This window comes from Nothobranchius furzeri, chromosome 4 (genome assembly GCF_043380555.1).
Source record: "Nothobranchius furzeri strain GRZ-AD chromosome 4, NfurGRZ-RIMD1, whole genome shotgun sequence".
NCBI classification, from domain to species: domain Eukaryota; kingdom Metazoa; phylum Chordata; class Actinopteri; order Cyprinodontiformes; family Nothobranchiidae; genus Nothobranchius; species Nothobranchius furzeri.
Window position 1 is genome coordinate 47,211,487 of NC_091744.1, and position 18,473 is coordinate 47,229,959.

General features: G+C 41.4%; 1 protein-coding gene across 4 annotated transcripts in view; it reads left to right on the forward strand.

Annotated features, from left to right (window-relative positions):
* Nucleotides 1-18,473, forward strand: part of ampd3b (adenosine monophosphate deaminase 3b) — a 74,753-nt gene that overhangs the window by 14,032 nt on the left and 42,248 nt on the right. For all 4 annotated transcript variants that reach the window (XR_011520294.1, XR_011520295.1, XM_070550222.1 and 1 more), the window contains exon 2: nucleotides 12,041-12,108. Coding sequence is in view for 2 of the 4 variants with exons in the window: in XM_070550222.1 (XP_070406323.1) it covers nucleotides 12,051-12,108 (58 nt within the window). In the remaining 2 variants the exon portion in view is untranslated. The remainder of the gene's footprint in view (nucleotides 1-12,040; nucleotides 12,109-18,473) is intronic.

Below are 18,473 nucleotides of genomic sequence, written 5' to 3' on the forward strand. Positions count from 1 at the left end.
TTCAATAAAAAGGGAAGTGCGGGTTCCTCCTCCCCTGTGTGTGTGCGCATGTGTGAGGCTGCAGGTGGCGTCGCGGGGCGCTGTGAGCTTGTTCATGCACTGGGAGAGTTGAGGACATGTGCACGTGTTCTGTAAAATCGTGTCCTTATTTCCCTAACTTAGTTTAATTTAAAACGGCAGCTTCCAGTTTGAGCAGAAGAGGATGTCCACTCCTGCTGAGGTGTCGGGAGCGACCGACCAGAGAGGGAGAGATGCACCTGCTGGCACGAGTACAACAGGTTATGGGCCCAGGCATGCCCAGCAGCACACCCAAGTATATGGACGCGGCCCGCCGCCCCGCTTCGACGGAGATGAAGCGGGGTACCATATATGGGAAGCGAGGTTTTTGGCCTATATGAAGACGTTAGGCCTAAAGGACACAATACTCGGAAAGGACCGAGCGGCACCAAACACACCAGAGGCTGTGGAAGTCGGTAAGAGGCACGAGCTAGCATATGCTGAACTCTGCTATTGTCTAGACGACAAAACGCTAATGCTAATACTATATGAAGCTCCAGACGACGGAGAGAAAAGTCTAGAGATATTAAGACGTCACTTTGAGTCCGAGGAAAAAACGCGCATCGTGGGACTCTACACAGAGCTGACTAACGTGGTGATGGCACCTGGTGAGGAGCTGGTGGACTATTTGACACGTGTGGAGAAAATTATCGCGGCATTAAACAGAGCAAAAGAGACGCTAAGCGACGCACTCTTGGTGGCAATGGTGTTAAAAGGCCTGACGGAAGAATATGACCCGTTCACAGTGCACGTAACACAGACGAGAGACTCGCTCACGTTTAATGAGTTCAAGGCCCGGCTGAGAAGTTTCGAATGCACGTTACGCTACCGGAACAGACCTCGTGCAGATGAAGTGATGGTGACAAAGCACAAAAATGTTCAGCCCAAAGAGAAAATAAAACAAGGAAAACATTTTGATGGAGAATGTTTTATCTGTGAGAAGGTTGGTCACAGAGCAAGAGACTGCAGATTAAAGAAGAAGAGTAACTGGAAACAGTCCAGCACTGTGACGCGGGACAACAGCAAGACCTCCACTGTTACAGAGACTGCGCAGGGGAACAGATCTCCAGAAACAGGTCACAGGTGTGAAGCTAAAGAAAATAGCTCTTTTCTACTGAAAGTAAATGAGTACAAACCTAAGGACACAACGCAGAGAGGACTCCTGATTGACAGCGGTGCTTCCACTCACAACATCACAGATGAAAAAGCTTTCATCCGGTTCGACAAGGCGTTCCAGCAGAAGAGGCACGTGATGGAGTTGGCAGACGGCACGCGGCACACTGGCAGTGTTTCAGCGCGGGGAGACGCTCAGCTGGAGGTGACTGACGACACGGGAAAAGTTCTGAAGATAATACTGACCAGTGCTCTACTGATTCCTGAGTATCCACAAGACATTTTGTCTGTGGAGGCAGCAGTGTCAAGGGGAGTAAAATTCAGTTTTGAAAAAGACAGCAGCAAGATGATCCTCCCAGATGGCTCCACATGTAGGTTGAAGGTAAAGGACAGGTTATATTATTTGGATGCTACACCAGCAACTGTTTCAAACAGCAAGGATTCCTGTAATGTATGTCTTGATCTGAAGGAATGGCATGAGATTATGGGTCATTGAAATTATGGGGATATTTTGAAGCTCGAACCCATAGTAGAGGGGGATGGAAATCAGAGACAAAGGTAACAAAACTAACCAATGCGAAACTTGTGTAAAAGGGAAATTTACGTTGACAAGAATCAAGACAGCTGACATAAGGGCTAAAGCACCCTTAGAGCTGGTGCACACTGATTTAGGGGGTCCTATTTCTCCAGAGTCATTTGAAGGTTTTAAGTATGCTATTACTTTTGTTGATGACTATTCTGGTACAATTCATGTGTACTTTCTAAGGAACAAGAGCAAAGCAGTCCAGGCTACACAGCAGTTTCTAGCAGACATGGAACCATTCGGAAAGGTTAAACGCCTGAGGTCAGATAATGGAACTGAGTTCATGTCAGAGTACCAAACTTTGTTGAGAGAAAATGGCATCAGACATGAAAGGTCAGCCCCATACTCTCCCCACCAAAATGGGACGGCGGAAAGAAATTGGCGCACCTTATTTGAAATGGTCAGGTGCATGCTGATAGAGTCAGGGTTACCTAAGGAGTTATGGCCCCATGCAGCAAAGGTAGCTACTGTGATAAGAAACAGGTGCTACTGCAACAGAACGGGAGAGACCCCATATTTCCTATTTACAGGTAGAAAACCAAACTTATCTGAAATGAGAAAGTTTGGATCTGAGTGCGTAGTGTTTAACAGAGACAGGAAGAAATTAGATCCAAAAGGAAAGAGAGGGACCTTTGTGGGTTTTGACACTCATTCTCCTGCTAAAATGGTGTTCTTTCCAGAAACAAATAGCGTTCAAAAACACAGGCTGGTGACTTTTCTTGAGCAAAGCAAAGCAGAAAAACACACACAGACCGATTTGGAAAAAAGTGGGGGTAACGTAAGTAGATGGGAGACGACTGTAACTGAAGTGAAACAACCTGAAGAGTCCCAGACCGAGTTTACAGAGGAACATGACACAGACAGGGAGGAAGACACACAGGCTACACGCACATCTGGCAGGGAGAGAAGGAAGCCTAAATATCTTGAAGACTATGAGTGTGCAGTTCAGAGTATCAAGCTAGATATCGATTACTGCTACCGTATTGCAACAGGCATCCCTCAAAGTTATGATGAAGCTTTAGAATCAGACAGAAGGGAAAAGTGGAAACAAGCAATGACAGATGAGATGACAGCATTAAAGGACAGCAACACATTTTCTCTTGTCCCTTTACCGGAAGGGAAACAAACAGTTGGAGGTAGGTGGGTTTTTGCATTGAAGGAGGATGCAAAAGGGAATGAGACACATAAGGCAAGATACGTTGCTAAGGGCTACACACAAGTGCAGGGTGTAGATTACTATGAAACGTTCTCACCTACAGCTAACCTCACATCATTACGTGTACTCATGCAGTTAGCAGCTCAGCACAACCTCAAACTACATCAGATGGATGTTAAGGCTGCATATTTGCACGCACCTATTGATTGTGAGGTATATATGGAACAGCCACAAGGTTTCCATGAAGGTCCAAAGGGAGAAAGAAAAATGGTCTGGAAGTTGAACAAATCAATTTATGGGTTAAAATAATCTGGGAGAAATTGGAACCAAATGCTCCATGGCTCTCTGATCAAAAACGGTTTTGTTCAAAGTGCAACAGACAATTGTATATACACATATCAGTCAGAAGGTGAAAGTGTGATCTTATTGGTGTGGGTGGATGATATAATTGTGGCTGCCAGTCATGATAACATCTTGAAACAAGTCAAAACAACACTGGAAAATCTTTTCCAAATGAAAGATTTAGGGCAACTTACCCATTTTCTTGGGATAGATTTTGTACAAACACAGGATGAGATAAAAATGGACCAGTCTAAGTATATACAAAAGATACTTGAAAGATCAGGAATGTCAGACTGCAAAACCAGGGCTACTCCCTGTGAAACCAAGTGTGATCTCACTGTAGAAGGAGACCCCACAGATCCCAAAGAGTACAGAGCTATGGTGGGCAGTCTCATTTACATCATGACCTGCACCAGGCCAGACATTTGCTGGATTGTGAGCAATCTGTCAAGGTATATGTCTGATCCTAGACAAAAACATGTGACGGCTGTCAAACATGTGTACAGATATTTGAAAGGGTCACAACATTACCCGTTATGTTACAAAAAGACTGAGGACAGTTTAGAACTGTTTGGATTTTCTGATGCAGACTGGGCAAACGATCCAGGGGACAGAAAGAGTGTTACAAGTGACTGCTTCAGTCTACAGGAAGACGGCGCTGTGGTTTCTTGGAAGACAAAGAAGCAACAGACTGTTGCGCTGTCGACATGCGAGGCAGAATACATGGCTCTAGCAGCAGCAGTTCAAGAAGCCTTGTATCTAAGAAGCCTGCTCACGGTCATGGGACTACATGTCAAAAATGGTCCAGTTAAAATCTTCGAGGACAACCAAGGAACAATAAGCTTGGCAAAGAATCCAACAAACCGTCAGAGAAGCAAACACGTGGACATTAAGTACCATTTTGTGAGGGACAATGTGTCACGTGGTAATATGGTCCTTGTTTATTGTTCAACAGAAAACATGATAGCAGATATGTTCACAAAATCTGCTACAAAGGTTAAACTGGAATGTTTCTGCAAGTTTTTGTTTGGAATGTGAGGAAACAAGAAAGCAGACATAAATGTTATTGTGATGTCATCGAGTGGGGGTGTTGTAGTGCGATGTCTATCACTACTATGTGGATGGAGTTCAAGTCCTTCAATAAAAAGGGAAGTGCGGGTTCCTCCTCCCCTGTGTGTGTGCGCATGTGTGAGGCTGCAGGTGGCGTCGCGGGGCGCTGTGAGCTTGTTCATGCACTGGGAGAGTTGAGGACATGTGCACGTGTTCTGTAAAATCGTGTCCTTATTTCCCTAACTTAGTTTAAGTTAAAACGGCAGCTTCCAGTGTGAGCAGAAGAGGATGTCCACTCCTGCTGAGGCGTCGGGAGCGACCGACCAGAGAGGGAGAGATGCACCTGCTGGCACGAGTACAACATAAGATACTTTTAACACGGACATATTTGTCTCTCATTCTCCTCCACCTCTTCATGCGCTCCCCACCTCTAAACCCACGTTTTCTGTCATTTCCGTCCACAAATAAAACGCTTGCTACACATCTTTTCACTCCTCCAGTCACGGGGGAATTAAACGTTCATATTTTTAGAGTTTTTTTCGCGAGATATTCTTCAAGCTTCTCTGTGTCTGCCGCTAGTTATCCTTGGCTCTCTTTATGTTTTTGAGGGGGCAAAGGCGGCGCTGTAAACAATAGCGGCGTCCTGACCAATCACAAGCTTGCGTAATCCGTCTCGTTCGACGGATGTTTAAAAAAGTGGGCTCGACTCCGTACGTACTTGCGTGCCTGCCGGAGCCCTACGCAAGGACGGATAATGGCGTTGCGTGTCGACGCACTGACCCAGACACCGAGATGACAACGTAGAACAGAGGAAAGAGCCGCAGCAAACTCTGCCGCTGTCTTCGTTGTTTATGAGAAATTGAGCATCGCCGTGTATGACGTGAATTAAACAGGAGGAGTCTGGCAGGCCAGGCTATCTTTCTCGTACCATTAGCGCCTATTTTCTTCTCCTACCCATCATTCATTGCACTGTAAGGTCACTGAACACATGCTTCACAAGTTCATCTTGAAGCACTCAGGAGGCCGAACAAGATGGCGGCCGAGTAGGACTTTTTTCGCCGTTCTGGTCACACCCAAACGTTTTTTGAATGCATTTAACTGCTTTTTCGTGTTAAAAATAACCTACCCAACAGTCTACCAACAGTTTTAAGCCTCTCTGGCTTCTTCTGGGCAGGTAACCATGCCTAAATCAGCTCTTTAAAGAGGCAGCTATGGCAACAAGATGGAAGTTATCTTGGCAGCTAACAACAACGACCATAACTATGACGGTACATTGGCCGGCAACTCTCAAGTAGTGGATGAAGACGAATTCCCTCCTCTACCGGTTACACCGAGCAAACCCCCAAGTGCGAAGAAACCAGCTGTTGGTAATTCCCCGCTCAACAATTCCCTAATTTCTGAAGATGCCGCTTCAATGCTTGCTAACTTGATAAATTCCAGAAGTGATCTGCTAGAGAAAAAAGTGGAAAGTGTGCATGAAGAAATTGTTGAGATAAAGAATAAGATAGGCTGCGTTGAGAAAAGAGTTGTCTCAAATGAAAAAAACATCGCTGTGTGCATGGACCGAGTAGCAGAACTTGAGCGTTACGGGCGGTGGTGGAATTTAAAACTCCATGGTGTTGCCGAATCTGACAGAGAAAACTGTCGACAGGAAATAATACGTGTTTGCCAAGAGATTTTGCCCCAGGAGAAAGAGAAGATTCCCGACTTCATTGATGTGGCACACCGAGTAGGAAAGAAGCGCTCAGGTGATCCCAGACCAAGAGCCATCATCCTGCGCTTCACTGCCAGAAGACACTGAGATAACATCTGGAAAGCAGCCAAAGGCAGCAGCTTCTTGCAGAGGAATAACTTGCACTTCTCGGAGGACTTATGTAAAGTCGACCGCGACTCACGTCAAAAACTGTGGCCCTCCATCCGGAAAGCTCGAGAAGAAGGAAAAGCGGCGTACTTCATCGGAGGCTGGGGCTTTGTTGACGGTACTGAAATCTCGCAGATCGCCATAATGGAACACTGAATTAGAGCCTCACATTCGTCTTTTGGCATCACTCGGTTCTTCTATTCAAAGAGTGGCTTTTTGGCCATCTGCTAATATGGGTATGTTAACATAATTTCAAGTTAATGTGTTGCAGTTTACTTATTGGTTTAGCTGGGTACCAGTTACGGTGGTTCTGCTTTTGGCAGTCTTTCTGTGACCATCTGCTGTAAATTCTCTGTCAATTTTAACATTTATTGGAAGCAGGTTTTGTTTGGCCATCACCAGAATATTTTTAATAACTATTAAATTTTTTATTAATCTGTTATTTCTTTTGGCCAAATTTCATATCCATAAATATAAACCCAACTTTAACTGTTTCTTAGTGGAGGTCAAGCATTATATGGACTCTATGCGGTTCTCACAAAACCAGAAGGCTGTAAAGACTACTCAAATATGTCCCCGCTTTAAGATAATCTGATGCTGATCTATTATTATCTCTGTGTTAATGTTCTCTCTAGATATATGCTACTGTAATCGGCATTTTTCCTGTACACCCATCTTTTTTAAATCCCCCTGGCACTTTGTTTTATTTTTGTGCACTTGTCACTTTTCTTATACGTTGTCAACTGTGAGCTTGTAACCTCATTGTCACACTGTATATTCTATTTTTGTTAATAAAGGTTCATAAAAAAAATTGAAGCACTCAGTTCTTCTGGCGCGTGCCTTCAGCATCCTCAGCACTTCCGTGTTTGGGTCTTACCAGTATAGACATATATGTACAGAGACACTTCATTAAGCGCTGGATCACTCTCGAGTGCGTTAAGACGCTTCTACATATGTATGTGTTTATACTCTCGTCTCTGTGGTTGTGTCTGAATCCAGTGCGAACCGTGCCGACATTTACTCGGTAACGAATAAGATAAAAAATGTAGCGAAGTACAATACTTACAAAAAAACATTACTTAAGTAAAAGTAAAATTACAGATTTAAAAAACTACTTAAAAAGTATAAATGCGCAAAAAATCTACTCAATTACAGTAACGCAAGTAAATGTAATTCATTACTTTCCACCTCTGGTATGTGTATGCATATATGTATATATGTGTGTGTGTAAATGTACATGTGTGTGGGTACACATATTCTCATGTGTTTTTTATGTATTTTTATTCTCATTTATTGTAGTTGTTGTATGTTTTAGAGAGCGAACATCTACCGAAGCTGCATTCCTTGTAAATGTAATTTTACTTGGCCAATAAATCTGAATCTGAATTAATTGTAAGAGTGTGGATCTGTTTACATGGTTTTTTGTACACATCTCCATCTCTTACGGTGAAATTGAGGGTCATCGTCATTAAATCCAAAACGTCATCAGTAAAGTGTCATCCTTCATTGGGGGGTATGCTACATAGTCATGTTTAGCACCAGATAATGAGTAGAACTCTCGAGTTATGGGCACTATTTCTAACGTCTCACTGAAGCTACACGTTGACTCAAGATATAGCTGAACAGCTCTGTGTCATTTCTAATCCAGCTGAATTAATACAACCTGCTTAAGGCCCTGACCAACAGTACATGTCCTTAGCTCAGTATTATCAGAAGGTTTTTGTCAGAGACAACATTCATCACACCACAACAGAGCTTCAAGGAGCCCAAAAAAACAAACAAACAGGAAACTTTTAAAGCCAGCAGGGAGGTCCCAGTGAGACTTTGTCAAACACCATAGTTCCCTCGCTCAAACAATGCGACCTGCTGTTTTAGTACAGACACCTGGGTTTTCCGAAACCCAGCCACATCAATAGAGAACAAGAATGTGTCGATAGTTCCTTCTTTTAATTGGACAGAAACAAAACTCAGCAGAAGTCCAAATTCAGACCCATCTTAACTCCACGTGGACTTCTGTGACCTTATCCCCTCCTGCCCAAATAAGGAGGTGATTGAGATCCAGAGACTCCTCCTGTTTCATGTGAGCACGTCAGAACTTCTTAAGAAGTTCTTAACTTCTTTCTTGAGACTGTTGGTGGGTTTAACTGAGTTCAGCCCAAACACTACGTTGGAGGATTTCTCAGGTTTTTCGAGAAGCGGTTAGAACAAATGAAGAAATGTTGCATGTGTTTACTCATCGCCTGTTTCCCGTTTTTATGTGAACTGAAGCGCCTGAAAGGCAGGGGTGCCTTGAAGAATTGCCTGACCTTTAATTTTGAAACAGCTTTATTAAAATATTAGTGCAATGTGGATGTTGACACTAACCACCTTGTGTTACTTTACCAAAGTTGTATTTATGAACCCTTTAAAGCCTGAACTGTTTATGGAACATTTAGCTTTAAAAAAGGAACTATTTATCATTTTGTGTTACTATAACAACACAATAATCAGTGTTACTTATTATGTATTCATAAAACGGTATAACAGAAATCCAATTGGGCTGTACCATCTGCAGATTCTACAGCAGAGGGCGGTGGACAGATTTATGATGAAGGTACTAGCCCTGCTACCGAGGTTTAGGGGTGCTGAGCACCAAGAGAGCTGCTCGGCCAGACAAGATGAGTTTCAACATTTTGTACATTTTCACACAATTTCATTTGTGAAAGAAAAGAAAAACACTGTTTTCACAAATCAAACTGTGGTATTATAAATCACAACCTGGGTTTAACAGATTCTGCTGTCAGTGTAATATAATCTGGTCCAAGTTTAAAGAGTCAAGGTCAGAGGTTTCAACCTCCATCCATTCATCCATTTTCAGCCGCTCATCCGGAGTCGGGTTGCGGGGCAGCAGCCTAAACTGAGAGGGGAATCTTTAGGCGTTGACCCTCACAAAACATTCACGCCTGCCAGGTCTGACCGGCATCCTCCCCCACCATCTGAGCCAACTCACCACCAGGTAGTGGTCAGTTGACAGCTCCGCCCCTCTCTTCACCCGAGTGTCCAAGACACGCAGCCGCAGGTCAGATGAAATGACAACAAAGTCCATCATCGAGCTGCGGCCTAAGGTATCCTGGTGCCAAGAGCACATATGGACACCTTTATGTCTGAGCGTGGTGTTCATTATGGACAATCCATGACTGGCACAGAAGTCCAATAACAAAACACCACTCAGATTCAGACTGGGGGGGGGGGGTGCCTCCCATACACACCCCTCCAGGTCTCACTGTTGTTGCCCACGTGAGCGTTAAAGTCCCCCAGCAGAACGAGGGAGTCACTGGAAGAAGCTCTGTCCAGCACTCCCTCCAAGGTCTCCAAAAAGAGTGGGCTGGCTGAGCTGCAGTTTTGTACCCAAGCACAGACAACACGTAGGACCCCTCCCCCCACACGTCGGGCGGAGGGAAGGTACCTTCTCGTTTACAGGGGTAAACCCCAACGTACAGCAGCAAGATGGGGGACAACTTGTATGCCCACCCCTGCTTGGCGCCTCTCGGTCGGGGCAACTCCAGAGTGGTAGTGCCCAGCCCTCTGAAGAGATGGATGAATAGCAGACTCATACATCTTATACAGGGTTTGATTATACGATTGGGTGTGTTCATTATAAATGCCATTTCTACAAATATAATGCTGATAATCTCACAATCTCAGCACAGGCACTTTTGTGGAAACACCCTTGGCAGGTCACAGACCCCAGGTTGGTAACCACTGGTCCAGATGTTGCAGTTTTACAGCAGCACCAGAAAAAAGTCAAATCTATTCAGCATTTTTCTCTGAGGTCTCAGAATAAGTCCTCAAAGCTTTAATTCAGTTATTTCAACTGTTCTGAAATGTGCTTTAAAAGGTCTGGCTTGTATGAAACAGAACCCCAGCACCTAAACATCTCTGGACTTCAACACCAACCTGTCCAGTCACCGAGGAGCCTGCTTGTGATCAACGTGTGACTGTCAGAGTCACCCTCACAAGCTTTAACCCACGAGTAAACACCTTCAGCCTTTATTGTTACAGCATTTTCTACACCGCGCTCACCTTTCTGTCCTCAGTGCTCACTCTGTTGTTTCCTTTTGTTTTGGTGGTTTGTGTGGACTCCAGACCGGTTTTAAAGTGTTGCCTCCTAGTTTGATTGACAGCACGTGCTTCCACCACACAACCAGTTCGTGCAAGATTTAAACACAAACAGGAGACTGTCAAAAATGCGGGACAGTGTCTCAATTTGCAGGACATGTGAAAAGCAATAGAAATGCGAGACTGTTCAGCACGAAGCAGGAATCTTGGCTACCCTGGTTGCAGCATATCAGCCACTCAGGAGGCACAGAGCGCTCAGATGGGAAAGGTCATCAGGGTCAAACCATTTTTGAAGCAGGGGAGGTTAGCTGTATTTTTGTTTTTAAATGTAACATTTCAACCTACTGTATTGTTTTAATGATTAACTACTGTGTTATTTTTATTTAGTTACTTGTAATTTGACATTTGGTTTGATTGAAGGCCACACTGTCTACTGTATATGTATTGTTTAGGTCAACTCGGGTCAACTGGAGGAAACACAAAAATCCCAATACTCATGTTTTTTTAGATTAAGTATTTTTTCTGCCCTCTGCTGGACCAAAACTACAAGGGGCTGCGTTCATAAAGCTAAACAACACAAAACCAACTCAACATAACTTCCTGTCAATTCTTTCAAAATAAATATGCCACATAAAAGTACTGCTAGTTTTAAATTAGTGTTAACATCATAATATAAATAAGTAGAACACCAGGATGTCTTTGCTTATACAAACTACTTAACAGTTTAAAATCATGAAATCTATTTATATTATCTGTGTTAAACAAAATTAAATGAAGAAGTCACAGATAGAGCTAATAGCAGCTAGCTGCAAAACAGATTTACATTTTAAAAGCTTTAATAAGATAGGGCTAAATAGTCTCTAAATTGATAAAATGATTTAAATTGTAGTACCAGTTTCAGACACTGGAGGGCAGCAATTCCCCATCTTCCCATTTTTTCGAAATGTTGTTTGAAACTAGCGTGTAGTTCTTTTTTGCCAGCAGAGGGTGCAAATTCCCCTTTTTTTCAAGGCAACAAAACACTGTGTTTGGAATAATTTAGTGGAAGCGTTTCTGCTAAAGAAGTCTTTAACGTTAAACATCCAGTTTCTTCTTCACTATCTACCCCTCCTCTTTATCCGCCTTTATATTAATATCCCAAGAGAACAACAAGAAAGATTAAGATTGGTATGGCTCCAGTGAGATAAGGAGGCTGAAACATTTATTTCTCAATATAACAAAAGATTCGCAAATTCTCTTAGCAGGCTGCAGGCTCGTCAGATGAATCTTCAATTCCAACCTGAGATCCTCTCTGTCTCCAAAAAAATACCCCCCGGCAGCTCCTCTGAACCTAATGCTTCAGATGTAGTTGACCCGTGGGCCCTGGTCCAGCTGCATATGTTATTTTTATCACTAACAGTAGGACTATTCAGTTCTGGGCTTCGATGGCCGGTATCCAGCATGTTTTAGTGGTTTGTCTGTTCCAACACACTAGATTCAGTGGTTGAATCACCTGTGCAGCAGCTCATCAGGCTCTGCAGAAGCCTGTTAATCACCTGCTAATTGAAATCAAGTGAGTTTAAGCAGAGTTAAGACCAAGACGTGCTGGATACCGGACCTCGAGGCCCGGAATTGAATAGTCCTGGCCTAGAGTATGAATGCTGTAATTGAAGTGTCTGTAAATGATTTTTTATAAAATCATTGTACAAAAAAAAGAAGAAAAGAAAAAGAAAACAAATTTAAGTACAAATATTTTTAAAGTCTGCATCATGTAAAACTGACTCAGCTTTGTTTCTTTCAGGTCGGTCAAAATGAAGAAAAGCGACAAGTCTCTGTGTAAGCAGCAGTCCACACCAAGCTACGGAAGGGGTGAGTCAACACAAAGCAAGTCATAAACACCAAACAGGAAATGTTGCTGTGCACGCTTCCCAGGAGACGTGTCCCACTGGTTGGAAGACCCGAGTTGACCCAGGACACGCTGGAGGGATTAAATCTCTAGGAAACGTTTTGGGGTCCCACCTCTGGAGCTGGCGGAGGTTGGCAGGGAGATGGGTCATGAGTGTAGCACCACCCTCATGACCTGAATAAGCAGAAGAAAACATTGTGAATCTGATAGAGCCAGCATGTTTGGCTATTTATAAACCCAGACTCAGTTGTATGTCAGCTGTGTGGACATAATGGAGAGTTATGAGCTGAGCTTTTTGTTTTACTGTGATCAGAAGATCGTCTCCCTGTCGGAGCCAGAAGCTCCAGGCCACAGTCCACCTACCAGCCACTGTGTGGGCAAGAGGTTTTTGGCTACACCAGGTGCCAGCTTGATCCAACATGGGGTCAAAGAAAGGAATCACAGCTGAGGAAGGAGATGACATTAAAAAATCCCTGGAATTTATGACAGAGGAAATTTCTACTATCAGAAAGCAGCAGATTACCATTTTGAACTTAGTGGAGGAAGTAAAGACTCTCCACCTGCAGAATGCTGAAAAAGATAAGCGTCTGTTGTTAGAGACAAAAGTGGCGGAATTGGAGCAGTACACCAGACTTAATGATGTCATTGTCAGTGGTTTACGGATTAAACCCCAAACATACGCCCGAGCAGTAGCTAATACCAATAATGGTCAACAGCCTGATGAGGAAGAAAATACTTCTGTGGAACAACAGGTGGTTACCTTCCTCAAGACGAAGGCTGTTGAAGTGGACTCTTGCAACATTGAAGCATGTCACCTGCTGTCTCGAAGGAGTAACAGTGAAAAACAAGCTGTGATAATAAGATTTGCCAATAGGAAGCACAAAATGGCTCTCATCAAACAAGGTAAAAAGCTGAAAGGAACCAATGTCTACATGAACGATCATCTCACAAAACAGAACGCAGATATTGCAAGAAAGGCTAGATACCTCAAAAAAGAAGGAAAAATTCAACATACATGGACTTCAAACTGTAAAATATATATCAAACTGAAGGGAACTCCTGAACAAGCGAAGGTGTTGCATATCAGGAATATGGAGGAGTTGGACAAGTATTAAACCAATGGAGGTATGATGACATACAAACTGAGATAAATCTTATGGTGGACTCACAATCAACTGATTCAACAGTTACTAACTCTGATCATGTTAATCTGGATAGTCAGGATACAGATTTTGAGATTTTTCAGTACACTGAATACAATTTTATGGACATGGAAAGTGACTTGGATCCGGAAACTAATTTTCTTTCAAGGATCTCTTGTTGTAGCAAGTATTACTCAGATGATCGGTTTAACCAGCTTATAAAGGCTGAGGACAAGTTTTCAGTAATTCACTTTAACAGTAGGAGTATTCATGCAAATTTTAATAGAATTAAAGAATATTTGGATGACATCAATGGCACATTCAGCGTAATAGCAATATCAGAAACATGGCGGAAGGATGATTGTGACCATAGCTTTGAACTGGATGGCTATGAAGCCAGTTATATTAATAGACAAAATAAGAGTGGAGGAGGTGTTGCACTATATGTTGATAAGAATTTATATTACAAAGTTGTAAAAAAAATGTCATTTTCAGTTGATAATTTATTAGAGTGTAAATCTATAAAAATATCAAAGTCTAATATGAAAAACATTGTTGTCAGTTGTGTATACAGGGCACCTGGGTCTGATGTGCATGCCTTTTTAAAATGGTTTGAAGGAACCTATTCAACACTTCAGAAGACAATCTTCATTTGTGGTGACTTTAACATTGATCTCCTAAATCCTAACAAATTGAAGCAAACAGATGAATTTATTGATACAGCATATAGTTTAAGCCTTTACCCGACAATTACTAAACCAACTAGAGTAACTTCACACTGTGCAACATTACTTGATAATATACTAACAAATAACATAGAGAATAATATAATAAGTGGCCTCTTAGTTAATGATATTACTGACCACTTACCAATTTTTATAAATTATGATGATAATTATAGGAATAATAATCCAGGTAATAGTATAAGGTACAGACGTATACGAACAGTTAATACAACTAATGCCTTGAAGAACGAATTGATAAGACAGACATGGGAGGAAGTGTACCAGCAAACTGATGTTGACGAGGCTTATGAGACCTTTGTAAGAATATTTATGTCATTGTATGATAAGAATTGTCCTTTAACAAAATTTAGTAGCTCAAAAAAGGGATAATCAACCATGGATGACGAAGGGGATAAAGTGTGCCTGCAAAAAGAAAAAAAAATTGTACAGGTTGTTTATAAATAAAAAAACTCCAGAAGCTGAACATAAATATAAAATATATAAGAATAAGCTTACCAATATAATAAGAATATGTAAAAGGGAGTATTATTATAAAAGTTTGAATAATGCTAAACATGATATTAGAGAAGTGTGGAAAATATTAAATAATGTAGTTCGACCAAATTTAGGTAATGATAAATTTCCTAAATATTTTGTTGAAAACAGTATTGTAAAGTACAATTATGGTGATGTGGCTGATAGCTTTAATAAATTCTTTGTAAATATAGGGCCGTCATTGGCAGAAAACATATCTAGCGCTTGAACATCGCATACACCATTCTTAAAAAAATTAAAGCTAATCCTCATTCCATGTTTCTTTCAGCTGTAGAGGAACAAGAAATAATACAAATGGTAAAAACATGTAAAGGTAAAACATCAACTGACAATCATGGCATTGACATGATGACGGTAAAAAAGGTAATAGAAGGGATTTCAAAACCACTTGCATATATTTGCAATTTGTCTTTTCAGTCAGGTGTATTCCCAAAATAAATGAAAGTTGCTTCCATAATTTTCCAAGATTCTTGAAAAATTGTTTAATAACCAACTCAAAATATTTTTTAATAAATACAAGATAATATCAGACTGTCAGTATGGATTTAGACCGAATAGTTCAACATCACTAGCTCTGGTGCATTCTGTGGAAGAAATTACAACGTCAATTGATCAGAAGAAACATGTTCTAGGGATATTTATTGATTTAAAAAGGCTTTTGATACAGTTAATCATAAAATGTTACTTGAAAAGGTAGAGCAGTATGGGATTAGGGGTGTAGAGTTGAGCTGGTTGACAAGCTATCTACAGCAGAGGAGACAGTTTGTGAATTTGGAGAATGTTCATCTTCATGGTTGGACATTGTTTGTGGAGTACCACAGGGGTCTGTGTTCGGTCCAAAATTATTTTTATTATGTATTGATGATTTGAGTAATGTAACAAATACACTGACATTTGTTTTGTTTGCCGATGATACCACTATTTTCTGTGCAGGAGATAATATTAGCGACTTAGAAAGGATGGTCCAAATTGAAATGTGTATCATTAAGGAGTGGTTTATCGAAAATAAGCTTACATTAAATATAGCAAAAACAAAATGTATGTTGTTTGGTATGGCTAATAAAACTGAGGTTAAACTGCAAATAGATGGCTGTGAAATTGAGCTAGTAACAGAACATAAGTTCCCTGGAATAATAATAGATAATAAATTAAGTTGGAAACCACAAATTAAACATGTATATAATAAGGTTGCGAGAAGCATCTACATTATGAATAAAGCTTGGCAGTACTTGGATTATAAATCACTCCATGTCCTTTATTATTCATTGATTTATCCCTTTCTTATTTACTGTGTAGAGGTATGGGGTAACACTTATAAAACATCTATTGTACCCTTGTCTGTCATACAGAAAAGAGCCCTGAGAGTCGTTCACAATGTTAGCTTTAGAGAACACACTAATCCGTTATTTATATATTCTAAAATACTAAAATTTAAAGATTTACTTCAACTATATACAGCGACGTTCATGTATAAAGTGCATAGGAAATTATTACCAAACAAATTATTAATGCTATTTATAAAACCAGATCACGTATATAATTTCAGATACAAACTTAACTTTAGGCATACATATTTTAGAACAACATTAAAGTCATTTTGTATTTCTGTTACAGGTGTAAAAGTTTGGAATAAGCTAAGTGGGGATCTAAAGCAAAGTCCCTCATTGCATGAGTTTAAAGAGAAGTATAAAAAAATTATAATAATTAATTACATGGAGGAGGAAAGTTGTAAGGGTGTTGCATTTGATTGTAATTGTCTATTGTTGGTGAACTGGGAGCTGTGAATATTGGAAGGGGGGGGGGGTGAAACAAAAAAATGTAAATTTTGTTTGTGTGATTGAGGATAAAACATGTTATAAGAAAATGGCAATGACACTCAGTGTAGGGAAAATGGTGGTGGTCGGAGGGACCGGTGGCGCCAGTGCTCGGCAGCCTCCCCTCTGTCAGTGCACCCCAGGGCAGCTGTTGCTACATCGTAGCTCATCCCCACCAGTGTGTGAATGTGTGTGTGAATGTGTGAATGACTGGTTGTGTTGTAAAGCGCCTTGGGGGGTTCCAGGACTCTGGAAGGTGCTATATCAAATACAGGCCATTTACCATTTAAAATAATTTTTTTGTTTTATCGTCCTTGAAATTTGATATGGGGGGGATTATATAAGCTACCAGAGCTTCTTTCCTTCCTATTGAACATGTACTACATTTATATATGCATATACATATGTATGGGTTTCTTTTTGAATACTTTAATTTGTCTATTGATTTACATGTTCAATAAAGAAAGAAATGAGAGTTTTACTTGTGCCCGTACGGAGGAAAGGGTACGCACTGGCCCAATGTTTGAAACAGAAACTGAGAATAAAAATCTGGTGTTATGAGTGGCCAGGTCACTACATTTAGCTGATCCAGAACCGGGGCAACGTAGCAGAATTCAGACAGCAGTCCACAGGCATGCAGGTATGGCAATGTCAACTCTAACAGATGGGAGGAACAGAAAACATCACCAGAAACCAGTCAAGTACCACTGGACTGAAAACCACAGCTAACACCTTCTGAGTGTATGTAAATAATAACAAACATGCTGCAGGTTTCTTTACTTCATTATTAAACCAGGTGTGGCATAAACACAAAGTAGGCCTCAGCCACAGATGAAGAAACAGTTTGAAAATCAATGAAATGCAGAGAAAAACCAAACATGCAAACAGAAAACAAACTAAAATCTCAGGCAGAGTCATGCTGAGACATCACCTCTGCAGAATGACTTCAGAATATCATCATAGTGAAACTATTGTTAACCAATACCATTTCACAGATCACACGATAATCCAGTAACACAATAACAATCTCATCAAATGCCAACATGCATTAGCCTCCCTCTGCAAATCCCAAACATAACACAGGATTTACTGTTCTAGGACAGAGGGACGACATTTAGATGGGTGAAAAGGAACAAAGCTGCTGCTGATCAGGGTCACCATGGCAACGCTTACTCTCTGACCGGATTCTTCATGAAAGAAGACAGAAATAATCGATCATTTACTGTAATTGTTAGAAGGATCTGATGGCCACGTGTAAAACATGTTTACAAGAGTTATGATGAGATGAAGACACTTCACTTTTTTGGAAAAGGAGAATCAGATCTAAAATATAACACCGCACTCTGAAGGAGTTTGAAATGAAACTCACAAGTCCTACAGCAGTGAGAGGCACGTCTCTACATTCTGCATGAGAGCTCTTAGTCGAGTCCTCATTCCAACACTTCTGAACCACCCGTTGGTGTCATCATGGAACAAGATTTAATTCAGTTTAATCCCCTCAATGCTGTCCTTCACACGTTACTGTCCAGGTTGGACATACAAGCTTAGATTAGAGGTCCCGGTTGCTGTGATGCTCCTAATATCCTAAAATAGAGACAGAAAGGGACACTTAAGACAGCGGCAGCTAGCAGCTGCATTATAGATACGGTAACTGGACTACGTTAACAGCAGAGCCAAGCCAACCAGAGGTAGACGCCAAGAGCAGCTTGAAGAGAAGCATCGTAGACATAAAGAAGACAGACAGCAGAGCTGAAGACACATCTAAAGCTGCAAATCTATTCAGCCGTGACGCTGAAGCTGAGAGTTCAGCATCTGAAGCAGACAGACTCGTTCAGCAGAGAGTCATGTAATCATGACCCAAATCATGGCAGAAGGTAAGAGTCAGTCCAGTCATAAAGTGGTGACAGGTGTGTACAGAGTTTCATGAGTTATTTCTCCTTCAGGGTAACAGTGACTCTTAGGTGTAGGTGTTTGTTGAGCTGACGTGCTTTAACAAAGACTCTCAGCTGTTCCAGTGCTCGTGTCCAGAGGCAAAGCCTGAGTGGCAGCTTGTGAGATATGACTGGCCGAGGCACAGACAGCAAATTGCTTC